Source organism: Coturnix japonica, chromosome 6 (genome assembly GCF_001577835.2).
Source record: "Coturnix japonica isolate 7356 chromosome 6, Coturnix japonica 2.1, whole genome shotgun sequence".
In the NCBI taxonomy this organism is placed as follows: domain Eukaryota; kingdom Metazoa; phylum Chordata; class Aves; order Galliformes; family Phasianidae; genus Coturnix; species Coturnix japonica.
In genome coordinates, this window is record NC_029521.1 from 6,242,447 (window position 1) to 6,256,526 (window position 14,080).

General features: G+C 40.1%; 1 protein-coding gene across 1 annotated transcript in view; it reads right to left on the reverse strand.

Moving 5' to 3' along the window:
- Positions 1-14,080, reverse strand: part of ANK3 (ankyrin 3) — a 192,715-nt gene that overhangs the window by 55,713 nt on the left and 122,922 nt on the right. The window contains exons 25-26 of the mRNA XM_015866239.2: positions 12,250-12,352; positions 5,936-6,042 (exon numbers count right to left, since the gene is read on the reverse strand). Of these exons, the coding sequence (XP_015721725.1) occupies positions 5,936-6,042; positions 12,250-12,352 (210 nt within the window). The remainder of the gene's footprint in view (positions 1-5,935; positions 6,043-12,249; positions 12,353-14,080) is intronic.

The following is a 14,080-nucleotide window of genomic DNA, read 5'->3' on the forward strand; positions in this document are numbered from 1 at the left end:
TGGGTGGGAAAAATTTGCACAAAAGCAGGAGCATAATCAAAACTTAGCATTGAGTGCTCTGTAGGAGACAGCACACAGGGAGGTCAGCTGTAAATATACGAAGCAAGATAAAAAGTTGTCCAACTGAATTATGGAAAAAAAGTGCTAGGCTGCCCTTCTTCAAATCAAAATGCATCAATAGAGATAGGAAGATAAAGCACACCTCTGAGATGACTCTAATTAATCAGTCTTTGCGCTGTACATACTTTAGAAGACTGAAGCATGGAACAATATTTGTCTGGTCTAGCATTAGATACAGGGGTTGGTGGCCCTGAAAGCGACAGGGGGGTTGGGTTGGAGCTTAATGATTCTTGAGGTCCCTTCCAACCCAAGCCACTCTATGAATCATCATGTCTTATAGTAGTTTTCATACGAATAAATTATGTCTACATTTCTCTCCTAGAGAAAACACAATATACACCACTGAACAAATTCAAGTGTTGCCACTAGGTAGATCAATTCCTAATAAGAGGAATTCCGTTTCAGTGGAATGTCTGCTGAATGGTAAGCCAAACACTTTCAATAAATATTTTATCTATATCAAAAACAATGCTGTTGATTTTTTAAATGACAGTATAAGTTACAGTAATCTCAATATTTATAGATGTAGGATGTCAGATGTCCTGCAAACCACTGACTAGAAACATTTGAGTTTGTTAACAATGGGCTGTAAACAAGCAAAAACACCAGCTACAGAGAGCATGGCCTCACTCCCTTTTGCTCACTAACTTCTATTAGCCAGTCAGTGTGTTTTTTTACTCTGCAACTGCCCTTCATGGTGAGCACTGATGGGATGAGGCAGATGTCACTGAATCTGTGGAAAAGTAGGTTACAGTTGGTCTTCAGAACTGGCAAGGAGCCAGGCTGTGACCAGTTGTTAAGAGAGTTCAAGACAATCCATTATCATCTATGAAACAAAGTAAAATACTAAGGAGGGACTCACAGCCCTTGGTCACAAATGGGAAAACACTGAGAGGAATCTGTTACAGTTGTGCTTTTTAGAAATGCACTTGGCTTTGGTCTGCAGAAAGAGAGAACCACTTCTGTCGAGAGGGAAGTACAGAGCAAGAGGCTGGAGCATCCCTTCAGGGTGGCCGTGGCAGCTGTGCTGAGGGGCACATCTGGTTGGAGTACAGAGTGAGGTGGGACCTCCGGGGAGCTTGGCCTGATGGCTTAGTAAAGGCAGAGCCTTGGAGAGCTGCCTATCGTCTACGTGATTACTGGCATGTTAAGTCAGCTCATAATTAATACAAAAGCTTTTCATCTCATGCAAAAATGCCAGAGCTTCCACTCATATGACTCCCCTGCATCCATACGGTTTAAAAGATATAAGTATGTAACCATGGATTTTCAAAAATATAGACACCTAAATCAACTGACTTACATTATACAAAAATCAATAGAAGTTAGACATACCTATAAAACTTGGACCCAGAGTTCCCAGGTGTATTTATTCAGGTTATGGATTTCAAGGTTGTTCAGGGATAGGTGGGCAGGGTTTGATAGCAGGCACTTACACTGCCCAGCCTGGGGCTCAGCCCAGGCACAAGCCCACTCCCCAGCAAAGGAGCCAGCCCTCCTACAGCCATTGAAGGTGTCTATGATACACTACAGCCTTCAATGAAGATAAAACCCTTATCAGTTTGGACTTTGTGTGCACTGATCCCATGTAAAATTACTGTCAAGACTGTGGTAATTCGCTGTTTAGTTCCCTGATTAGTATTTTTGTCATTTCAAACAATAGCAATAATTCTAAACAGTATTTCATGCACTTTCTATCACAAAGATTAGTAGTTGATGCTTACCTACATTAATGCTGTGCTAATAATGGAAACTACAGTATGATCTCTAGACACAAATGCTAAATGCCGGTGAGCATTTCTACTTGAATACATGGAAGGGATGAGGATGAGGGCGGATGCACTACAAACATCTACATACACTCTGACTGTGGGAAACAAGTTTGAAAAAAAGAAATGAGGATTCACAGAAAGCACAGAGTTATCACCTTGAATCATACTGGGGAAGTGGAGAGGAATAGCTGCAAAATAATTTAGAAAGCAAATGGGAAAAATTAATATAAGATAATTAGAGGCAAGCAACAGAAAATATCAATAATAAGCGCAAAGGAAAAGTATCAATCAGAAAAAAATAATGAAAGTAACATGTTTGAAGTTCAGCTTTAAAAACGATTTGGCTTTTGCTTTGCATATCACAAACCATGACATAAAAACATCACTCATGGAAAAAAAGAAACAACTGTCTGAAGGGAAACGTTCATTTCTCTGGTCAGCACAAGTCTGTAACTTCTCTGAGAAACACAGAAGTTCACGGAATACTGAAAAGCACTTGAGATTTACTCGGGTCAACAGAGAATTTACTTTAAAAGAACTTCTTTGATTTCCCAAACAAGCTGCACAGTGCAATGTAAAATCAGTTATTGTGCTTTTCTATAGCGGCTTATTTTCCAAAATATAGTGAATAAAATATGTATGTCAGACATCTGAAAGGAATATCAACCTTTGCCGTTTGTGACACTGCTTTCAAAAATGAATTCTCTTTGTGCCCAAGGTTGGAATAATTAACTTGAAAACGACATTTTGCAAGACTGGATCATGCATTTCTGAGTTTCTCAGTACGGGAGAAAGTGACACATTCATTTCTTTCTTTGGGCTCAGGAAATCAAGGAATTTAAAAGGGCAATAAGAAGAGAGCACAGCCACATTTTGACTGGGAGAAGGTCACAAGATAGCTCACATCTGAGAGCTGGAGGTCACCAAGGTGAAGGGGATCTACCCTTCCAGAGGCCTCACAATTCACAGTATATTTTTATGTCCTATTTACAATGGACTCTGTTCAAAAGATGCTGGCAAAACAACTTACCTGCACCCAGAAAGAAAAACATTAAACACTGTCTTGGCTTAAAAAAAGGAAAAACCAGAAGAGTCAAAATTACTGCCAGCACTTCCTTCTCTCTTCCCTTCACTGATCCACTGCTGGATATACAAAACCTGCTGCCCCAAATTCCCCTTCTGCCTGAGTTTAGAAATGGGAAGAAACATCGGTGCTCACTTTTGGCAGCAGGTGCAAAGGGAAAGGAGCAAGCTGAGGCAGCAGGCTGCAGAGGGGTGGCCCCACTATGGCACGCTGCAGGCTCAGGAGAATGAGGAATGTGGAGGGCAGTGAGGTCAGGCTCTGGCCACAGGGTGACCCCAACCCCGAGGGCTGCTGGCAGCTGGGGAGCCAGCTGTCACATTTCTGCCTGTGGCCACAGAACAAGCAGGGACCAGGTGAGGGGACTAAGCAGGAAAGGAGTGGCTTTTCAGAAAAGCGAACTCATGTTCTAATGCCTCTCAGAAATGACAAGGCACTGGAAGACGCAAGATGAACATCTGCTGAATGCCCCTAGATGAAGATAATGGGGAAAACCAAACAGTATCATTTTATTATAGGAGATCATAATGGAAAACAAGCAATGAGGTTTTGTTTTTTTTTTACTAAGAAAGGAACTGAGTCACAGTATCATTTCAGATGGACTTTATCCATAAGATGTGGCAGGTCAGAAAAGCCACACCTGGTGGTTCTCTCCCTTACCATCTCCTTTCTCCTCTGCAGCCCCACAGTTTGCTGCACAGCTACAGGTCTGCAGGCCTTCCCCTCCAACAGCAACCCTAGCTGTAGGCATTAGTATGGACTCTCGAGTAGTTAACATAAAAGATCCAATGTCCGCAGGATGTATGTTTTGGAGGGCTGGGAGCATTCATGAGCACACTGAACAAAGTGGTCCCAGAGGACCAGCAGAAGGCAAACATCAGCCCTATTTTGCACCAGGAAGAAGAGGAGCCAGAAAATTTTAGGTCATCACTCTAACATTAACTACTGCAAATATCTGCAAATATACAGGAGTAAATTCTCCAACAATCCATTTGCTGGGACAATGACAACCAATGTATAGGGATAATACAGTGATTAGAACTCAGCTACCATCAACTCTCAAAACAAGAAAAAGCCAAAATATTTGTTGCAAGAGTAACATACATAAAAAAAACGGAATCAACTACCTTCTTTTACAAGGCACTTATCCTGTGGATGCATGGAAATTCTGTATTTGTACTTCAGTAAGCATATGAAGCACAGTATACATAAGTGCACAAACACTTAAGAAACAGCCTCAAAAGAGCTACTCTCTGTGTTTTCCTGTCAAACTGAAAGGAAAATTCATGCAGGGATTTCACTGCACTGTCCTGGGCCAGGGCCAGGTACTAAGCTAATGTCTTCATTCATCATTTGAGCACTGGACAGAAAGGTCTGAAAGAGAATCAGAATTAAAAGCTATCTTGCTAAAATGGCTTCCAATGCCAACAAGCTAAAATACAGTCAAGGTAAGTGCAAATAGAAGAAACCAAACACATATGCACAAAACATAGTAAAAAAAATACCTAGATCGCACAACTTCAGAAGAGAACTAAGAAATGCTTGCAGGTCAAATGTCCTCCAACAGAAGCCACAATTACCAAAATGCTAAGTCTGTGGGATTCCTTAGTCCTAAGTGTGCCAGGTGTGAGTCTGCAACGTTAGTAATCCTGTCCTAGTCAGTACTCATGACTTTTTGGGAGCTTGGTGCCCAAACTGGCTTAGAAACAATCGATCCTCAAAAAGGAGAAGGGCAGGGGACAGCTGCAAGAATCTGGTGGTGTGTAGGAAGCACCACCTAGCAAGACCTGGGATATTATAATTCACAAAAGAGAACCTATCTTCCACAGTATGAAATACTGTAAGGATACTACTAAGATACTGTGCTCTGTGACTACCAGGGATAAGACAAGAAACAGGCTTAACTGGTAACTAAGAGACTTTAAATTGAATATCGAGGAAAGAAATATTCTAACAACGGACAGTGAAACAAAGAAGCTGGAAGACTATAGATCCATATTTCAGGAATGAATTGCTCACATTTTATCCCACCATAATATGAATGGATGGCCTGAAGTCCTCTCTAAAGTCCTTTGGTATCATATCCTTCCATATTAACAGACTTCAGCTTTTCATTATGAAGCTACTAATAGTTCAGTTCTAGCACTGAACACACACAGTGCTTTATTAAATCAAGACCTCCAACCCCACCATTTCATAGTTGTATTCAGCTTGCTGCTACCTTGGAACTGAAATAGTTTGTTTTGTGCCAGTGACATTTTCATTTTAAGAATGTAATTAGTCACAAAGTGGGGAAGTAAATTAAAAAGATATGAAATTTTATGCTCTGATCTGGAAAATTATACAATCAAGATTTATACAGGTCAATCTTATATGCAATATTATATTCAGCTACATATTTATTTGTAAATTTTTATAATGTGCATTCAAAGATTACTCCTGTTGCATTTCATCAGGTTTACATGCTACTGCCAAGAAGCACTGTCAGCACAGTGATGATTCCTGAGTGAAGTCAAACCATGTATCTTGGAGAACAGACAGAAGTCAGCATAAACAAAATATGAAATTAAAGCCCCTCATTCTTCCTGAATGAAAGAACAAAAGGCATTAAAACTACGACTGCATGTTTCAAAAAATTTAATACAATTCAAACAAAATCACCTTATGACACTTAAAAGCATAAGCAACAGAAAAAGCAAAACATGACTATTAAAGAGAAGCCTGTGGGATTACAACGTTTTTGGCATTCGGAAAATAAAAGTAGAAGCAAGGTTTTGGTTTGATAAGCAACAATTTAGCCTGAGTCCTGTTATTAAGTACCCACACTGAAGTCAGTGTGAATTTTGCCACTGGCTTCAACTGGAGCAGGAACAGGCATGTCAACAGCCATCACAGAATACTATATTCTTCAGTTAATATATTTCCACTTTTAAACATAAAGGAAATCTGTTAAGTTACCTACCCAGAATGGATGGGACTTGAAACAAGGTTAACATTGTCCAAGGTGTCTGCTGCCCAGCTGTAGTGTCTGAGAGAATCAGAATCAAACTCCCTCTGAAACGTCAGGTGCTTAAAAAACAGAAAACAAAGTTAAGATGTGAAAACACCTTAAATACAAGCTTGTTAATATAATTCCCTTACATTTAGATCTGTCCCCTTTCCATATAGCCAATTTCCTAGGTGTTACATTACTAGAAACCCCTGAATAGAAATATGGAACCCAGAGATAAATTTATCTCATGTCTGCAAACTTCTTTTCAAAATTTCTTTTGCCAGCTCTCACCAGTTCCTTCAGTTACTTGTACAACTCTCCTCAATCTCTATTTACACACACAAAGCTAAAGAAGATTGAAAAAATACTACAGTCCTTATTCAAGCAGAACTTCTATCCATACAACTAACACAGGCACTATTCTGGAGTGCCACCATCCCTACTCATCTGTATAAAAATAGTTATAACCCTGTGCAGCGCTGGCACACCAGCGCTCTAATTAAACTGTCCCATCTGACTGACACTGAGGCTTAATTTGGTTCTGACTGCTGGCTGTAGACATGTGCACGCACACGCAGGCTCCCCATGCCCTGCAATAAGGTCTCACTCTGTAAATCTTATCTGTATAGCAAATATCTGAGGCAAATATATACATATTGTCTTGTTTCATCCCCTCCACCACCCCCTTTTTTTTTTCCCCTTAGGAAATTAAATAAATCACGTCTGTAAGTACTGTTAGGCTGTATTTCCAGGGCAATATGAAACGGAACCATCATTAGACGTTATGCCAATAAAACTAGGTCAAGCTCTTTTATTAGGATCTTCCACCAGTCTTTGTGCTGTGAGATATGCACTTGAGGCCTGATGGTTCAAGCACAAACAGTAACAGGCAAACACACTGCTAAATGTGGCGCAGATCAAGCACTAAATACACCAACAGACATAACGGTTAAAATGAATGCCATTTAAAAACAATGGTGATTAAAGAACGGTGCTGAATTTAATTAGCACCGCTTTGAAAAATGTATTGTAATTCAGTTTAATGAAGACAGCTTTATAACTCCTTCCACTAGAACACAGAGGACTCTTCCACGTCTTGAAGAGCCTGTAGTTTAGACAGAAAAGCCACCACTGTGGATTTCTACTGTTCCAAGTGACCTAACTTTTTATAATCTCATACCAAGTACACAATTACTTTCTGACACCAAACAGAGCAGGATCCACATGTGGCATCAGAACATGTAAATATTTAGATAAACAAATGTAAATCAAAAATAGGACACTACATAGATTTTGTAAGATATGCATTAAAAAGGAGGACAAATTATTTAGTGTTTGTCATACAGATGTCCACTGAGCTATAACTGTCATTGCACTGAGGTCCAGACACACAAAGGCACACACAGAAAACATGGGATTGCATTTGCTGTAACAGATGAAAAATGCCAGTTCCATCAGCAATGTAGAGCCATGTGATTTCCAAGGAAACACCACCTCCCTAAAACAATCTAAGGTAAATAGAGATGCTACTGTACTCATCTAAGTTTAGCCATAAGTTTACTTGCATGTACACACAGGGCTCCTTGCCCTATTCCTATTCTGTCTGTATATGAGGTGACCTTCTTTGGTGCATTCCTTTCTGACAAAGTGCATTCGAGCAAATCTTTGGGGCATATTTACAGCCAGCAAAAGCACAAAAACTGCAGCCAATAATTCTGGCAGAGAAACAGACTAATAAAAGCTAATGGCTGGACAAATGCATCTTACACACAGCACACATCTGCTGATCTCATTCCGTCAACCTGCTGAGGTGTCAGGTTTTCCAGGCAGGCAAAGAAATCTTCCAGCACAAGCTGCAGAAAGAACAGTCCAGAAGACAGTACATCATCTGTGATACCAAACTGCAGGATTTGTCCTGGGTTTGGTCAGGACAGAGCATTCCCTAACTGGAATGAGGGTGATTAAAAACGCATTGGTATGGGGCATGTTTTTGTCAGATGCAAATGCATGTATTAAAATGCTGACTGTTCTGTTGTCAAGGATCCTGTTGGTTGCATAACTGAAGATCCAGGCTGTGTAATGTCAGAGTTCAGCAAATGGAAGAATTTATGCTTCCTCCCAGATGAATTTATCCAGACAGAAGAGATTCAGCAAGCTGCTATGCAATGGACAGCCTGATTCATCCTGCCTGTGGCTGATGTACATTATTCCACAGGGAACATCGCTCAGATTTGGTCTGAATTACTGCATCCATGGTAACGCACTGGGACACACAAATTATTAACTTTGCTCTAGCCAGGTTATGAGGCACAGTATGGCCTGGACTCAGCCTTCCCTGTTGAAAAGAGTCAGCAATAAAGAACCAAGTGCAAACAATGAAGATTGTCTTGACTTCTTTGGCAGTTCTTACAAAATCCTCTCAAACACCCAACACCTCACATGCTAGCAGCCAGTATCAGCAAAGTACAGCCTTAAGTCTTCCTCATTTCACTCTTCCTAAACTTCCAAGTCTCCCAGTGGTCTGGTGAAGAAGCAGTCATGGGATCTTCTGATTCCACCTTACCAGCAAGTTGACGGTTGCTCATCTTTAATACCCTGTTATTTATGGTAACATTAATTCCCTTCACTCCAAGAGCGCTGCTGTAATGAACTGCAGATATCTACATCTTTTACAACAGAAGCCATTTACTCAAATAAGTAATGGTTGACTACTCCTTCGAAGTTGTGAAATAACCCCAGAACACAGCACTAACATGTATGAGCTTCCAGTTGGTCTTTTAAGATAAGGGTTTTGACCCACAATAAACTTTGTTCCCATGACATTCATGGACATGATTCTTTTTCTTCCTTTTTCCTGTCAAAGCAAGGATTACTTAGAAACCCAGTAATGTGCAAAAGGAGAGATGGGAAGGACAGAGGCGGGAGTGCTCTCCCTCTCCCAGATGCACTCTTCCCACTTCAGCCAAAGCATCATAAAATTTATCCATCTTCCATCGGTATACGTTTGGGATCACAACTTTTTTGAAGAACAAGCAAATTCCAAAGGACTGACTTTTTTTTTCGTCAAGTCTTCAAGGATGGCAAAAGCCATGGCATAGAAAATGTTCACAGTGTCCCCCTTTCTCAAGAAAATAATTCACTGTTTTACTGTTGTTTTAAAAATCCCCTTGAGACAGCCTAGAAGTAGGAGTGGCATTGTTCTTACTATTACCTTCATCATTTCCTGTTTTCCTCCTGGATACAAGAAACTTGAAGTTTGTCTAGAAAATTAAGGCTAAAATAACATGCAAAATTAGACCACTAAGACAGACATCCAGGCTGACTTCATTTTGACAGATTTGGACCGGAGTTGAACTGCAATAATTGCACAACCACTGCTGGCAAAAAACTAGAATTACAAAAATATGAAGACTACAGATGAAAGAAAACAGCCTAAACTCTATTGCTCAGCATTAATACTTTTAAGTGAAGAAGCACCACTGCAAGAGATCCTCCAGAAAGCATGGAGGTCCATAAGCTTGTACAGAATATGACATTTGCTCTAAGTTGAGCTTCTGTATGCAATGGGGTGTTGCCGCAACCTCTACACGAATAGGTAAGTCATTCTTCATTGTCTAGTAGTACTTTGTAATAAAAGCAGGTTAACAATACATACTCTGAACAATGTTCTCTAGGTGTTACTTAGCATAGTGCTGCTTTTAAATCTTGTTATTTGATTAAATGCACCCTAACTGCTATCAATACCATCAACTTTGATGGTAATCACAAGAATGATCAGAATCTTAAAACAATACTTGTTCCCAGACTGGAGGGAAGGCTTTCCTCTCCTATGTTATGTCCATCACACCAGGAAGATTTAATGAAGGCTCAGAAGAAGGAATTGTCAAAGGAATTTAAGGTTCTCAGACCTGAAATACTATTACTGAGCTGGCTGTTGTGGATCAAGGTTATTGGAAGTTTATGGCACTTCATTTGGAAGTAACAAACTAATAATATACAAGGGCTCACATTCATGCCTCCTACTGTACTATGCCGGCCCATGACATCAGAGGCAGATGTTGGTAGGGTAGTAGTAGAGGTTGAACCTTCCCACCAATATTCTGTTACATTTTATTGCTGTGTGACAGATGGCAGTAGAGAGGCAGCCATCTGACTCAAAACGTATATGAAGCAAAGGTATGGAATTAAATTCCCCCATGTGAAAAAATGGCGAAAACAGCACGTTCACATTCATTGATGCTTCCTGAACATTTATGGAGACCAAACAGTGCATGTGAGCACTGTGAGGTGGTGAATGGTGCATTTCAGCAGTGATGACAGCAACGTGAAAGACAAGCTATATTCCAAATGACAACGCACAGCTGTCACATCACAAAACAAGGAGTGTCTCAGTCAGCTCACGTGCACAGATCAGTGGATTACAACCAAAGAACTGCATACGGAGCTGTATATCAGCTTCTACGCACTGGAAATGATGGTGACAACACTGGAATATTGCAAAGCTTGTGCCAGGTGATTCCCATGAATGTGAACAAAAAGAACAGCATATGCAAGTTTGTCAAGACTCATTCAACCAATATGAGTCTAAAGGCGGCAGCTGCCTGGACCACATAATTGGTGACAAGATGCAGCATCAACACTACAAGCTGTACTCAAAACAGCAATCCACAGAGTGGCAAAATATGAATTTCCCACTAAAGGAAAAGATCAGGAAGCAGCTCTCAGCGAGTGATGTTCACTGTCTTTTGCAATAGGAAACAGGTGATCCTTCTGGGTTTCCTGGATCCTGGACAAACCATCAACTCTGACCATTATATTGCAGCAATGACTAAGGCCGAAGGCTTGAACTTTCAGAGTCAGGCTGGAGGAAAAGACAACCTCTCTCTTGCAACATGAGAACACCAGGACCCATCACAGATTGAAAACTATGGAGCATATTGCCAATCTTGGCTGGACTGTCCCATCAAACCCACTATATAGCTCAGATTCGGTGCCTTGTGACTGCCATCTGTTTGGGTCCATGAAAGATGGGCTGCAAGGGCCATATTTTAGCAATGATGCCATTGTAGCAACTGTAAAACAGTTGCTCACCTCCACTGGTGCAGATTTTTACATGTGTGGCATCATCGCTTGCAAATATGCATAGGTAATGGTGGTAACTACGATGAAAAACAGCGTTTTATAGCTGGGAATTTGCTATATCAAAAAAAGTCGTTCTATCAAATAGTGTTATTGTGTTCTTTGTAGATGTTGTAGGTTCCATGGGAATAAACAGAAGGCATTAACTTTCAAGTGACTTATGCACATTTAATTGCTGAAGAGACAACAGAATTTATACCATTGCCAGAATACTAAAGAAACTGTGCAAAACTGTAGTAAAACTGGGTAACTTACACTACACTGGAACTAATACAAGGAAGATTAAAAAAGCTGGAGTGTCACCCCATGGATCCTTTCTCCTGTGAAAACATTCTTATATCTATAAACCCCTGTGTAGGAAATACCTGCTGCTGCTGAATGGAACGCCTGCAAAATTACTATCAGAAAAACTGTTCCATTGCAATCTATCTAATGCTCCTCTAGGACCTAATAGTTCTACTCCACAGTCCTTTAACTCCTAAGTAAAGACTTTTCTGTGGGTTTCTATTCAGCTTCCTAGCAGATTTCTGGCTTCTACGATAAAGAAACTTGTGAGTAAGACGAGTGAATTTTAAAGTCTGAAGCAAGTCCACCAAATGCTGAGGAGCTCACAAAAACAAAGCTCACAGCACCCTATCACCTCCAGCATTACCCTTTCAAAATACTTTCCCAGGCTGTAATCAGGTCAAAAGATTCTGTGTTTCTTTTATTAGTCATTGCATAAACGTTTGGAAGAGACACAAACTGGTTAGTACATAATAGCTTAATCATTGCAAGGCCAAATTTTTCCCAGGGGTGGAAAAACAAGGACACTGGTTGGAGTCTTCTCCATACAGACAGAATTGGCAAGATCCAACTCCTAGTCTCTACGGTGCAGACAAAGGTTGTTTAGTGTAAAATACATTTCCTCTCAGCTTAGCAAGGCACTGAAAATACATGTAAAATTAATCTCACAGATACTATCACCGATGCAAAAATCAAAGCCACAACATGGCAAACCCATGATTTCTTTCTTTCAGAACTTTTCATTTTTCAACAGTTAAAGGAGTAGTGATAGACACAGCAAGCACAGCTGAGGGCTGGATATTATCATTCCCCTACAAACACAGAGCACAAACACCTGGTGCCAGAGGGGCAGCACATACCTGATCCTTTGCTGGTACCAGCAGCTCTTCAATCATCATGCTGTCTCGGGCATAAGAACTCCTGTTCAGCGTGTAGGACCTATCCGAACTGAAGGAGCGGAGGCTGTTGTATTTACCATTTATCATAGAAAGTGAAGATGACAATGAGATGAACAAAAAATAAAAATAAATTAATACATGCAACTTCCAGGGATAGATGGAAAAATACACATATTATATGAAATAAATACAAGGGGGAAATGGAGTAGTAAGTACTTAACTGTATTTAAATATTTACTTCCCTAAAATATACATAAACAAAATCGAAACAGATGTTTACTGCTTTGGTAGCAAATGTATGGCTTAAGAATAAATCCAGAAAAGTGTATTTGAGTATTTAGATGAATTTTGACAAATGCCTTCAAGCCCTAATCCAGCAAGGAGACCCGTAAGGGCAGGTCCTAGGGGATCTGTGGGGAGATTATAGTGCCTGCCCACATGGCCCAGATTGCTGAGTCAGGTTCAACTAAATGCAAGCTTTATGTGGTGGTTTTCTCTCTTTGTGGCTGAACCACTTTTGACTTTGTTGTAAACACTCTAGTTATTCACTTAGGAAAAAATAAAAAGAGAGAGAAATTTGAAATAAACTTTAAAAAAGTATTTCATAATGATTAAAAACAGATTCCAATATCTTGGGAATTGTTTTGTGCACGTTAGGTTATTCAGAAATGAAGAATGATCGCTCTGGATATGTTGCAATTAAATCAACGTTGAAGTGTGTTACACTTAGCCCTGGAAGATACATTATGGTATGCGCTAAAGACATGCTGCAGGCCTAGACATGCTCACTACGTGACGAAAAATAAAGTAGTATAAAACGTGAATTAAAAAAAGCAACATCCAACAACATGTTACACTTTTGAACTAGCAACAATGTTCAGACTCAAAACTCTACAACTTGTTTCATGCACTTGGTAGTTGTTAATAGAACTTTTCTAGTCCTTGGCACACACTTCTCCTTGTGCTGGAAGCAGAACTGGGATCTTTATTACATTCTGTAGGCATATGTTATGCAAACTCTCACATGACAAAGGGTATAAAGAAATCAAGTTACATTTGTTAGAACAACAAATGGATATTCTCTAAGTCTGAGCAAACCCTTCCCACCCTCTACCCCCTTCCCCAAAAGAAAAGCATGTCATTTTCTAATGCTGAATAAAATGAAGATGAGCAATGGCAGCAGCAGAAGGATGTAACACGATGCCATGCCTTCTTACCTGACTTTTGGACTAAAGCAATTTACAGTGGAAAAGAAACAGGAGAAATAGAAAGCAAAGAATCAGACGGGAAAAGCAAGATGTTATGGCTGGATGGCTTATATATTTAATGTGTTTATTTCTTAATGTTACACTCAGAATCAGTAATAAGATATACTCTCAGAATACTTTTTACCAAACAAAAAAAAGCACTGTATTTGTCTCCTCTGAGCATAACATGTGTGCAATGTAAAACATGAGTTACGCAGCAACAAATAATAATGGCACTGCTAAAATCAGAAGCATGGGGTTTCTCTCAAATAAAACTCTCAGGTTTATCTAACAGATTTTGACTATGAAGTTCTGCTCTTCCATTTGCAAAGTGAGAATTTAGACCTCTGCAGGATGAGCAGCATGAGGTGCCCTGTAAAGCAGAGCGCCCAGCTCTGTACACAGGCCTCACATTCTCCATCCCTTCTGAACTGACCACATCAGATAGTGCTGTCTGATGACCTTGTTCATGCCAGCTCATGTTTAAAAGCAGCACATCAGCTTTGCTAATTAACTGTACAAAGACACCAGATTCTCCCTTTCAG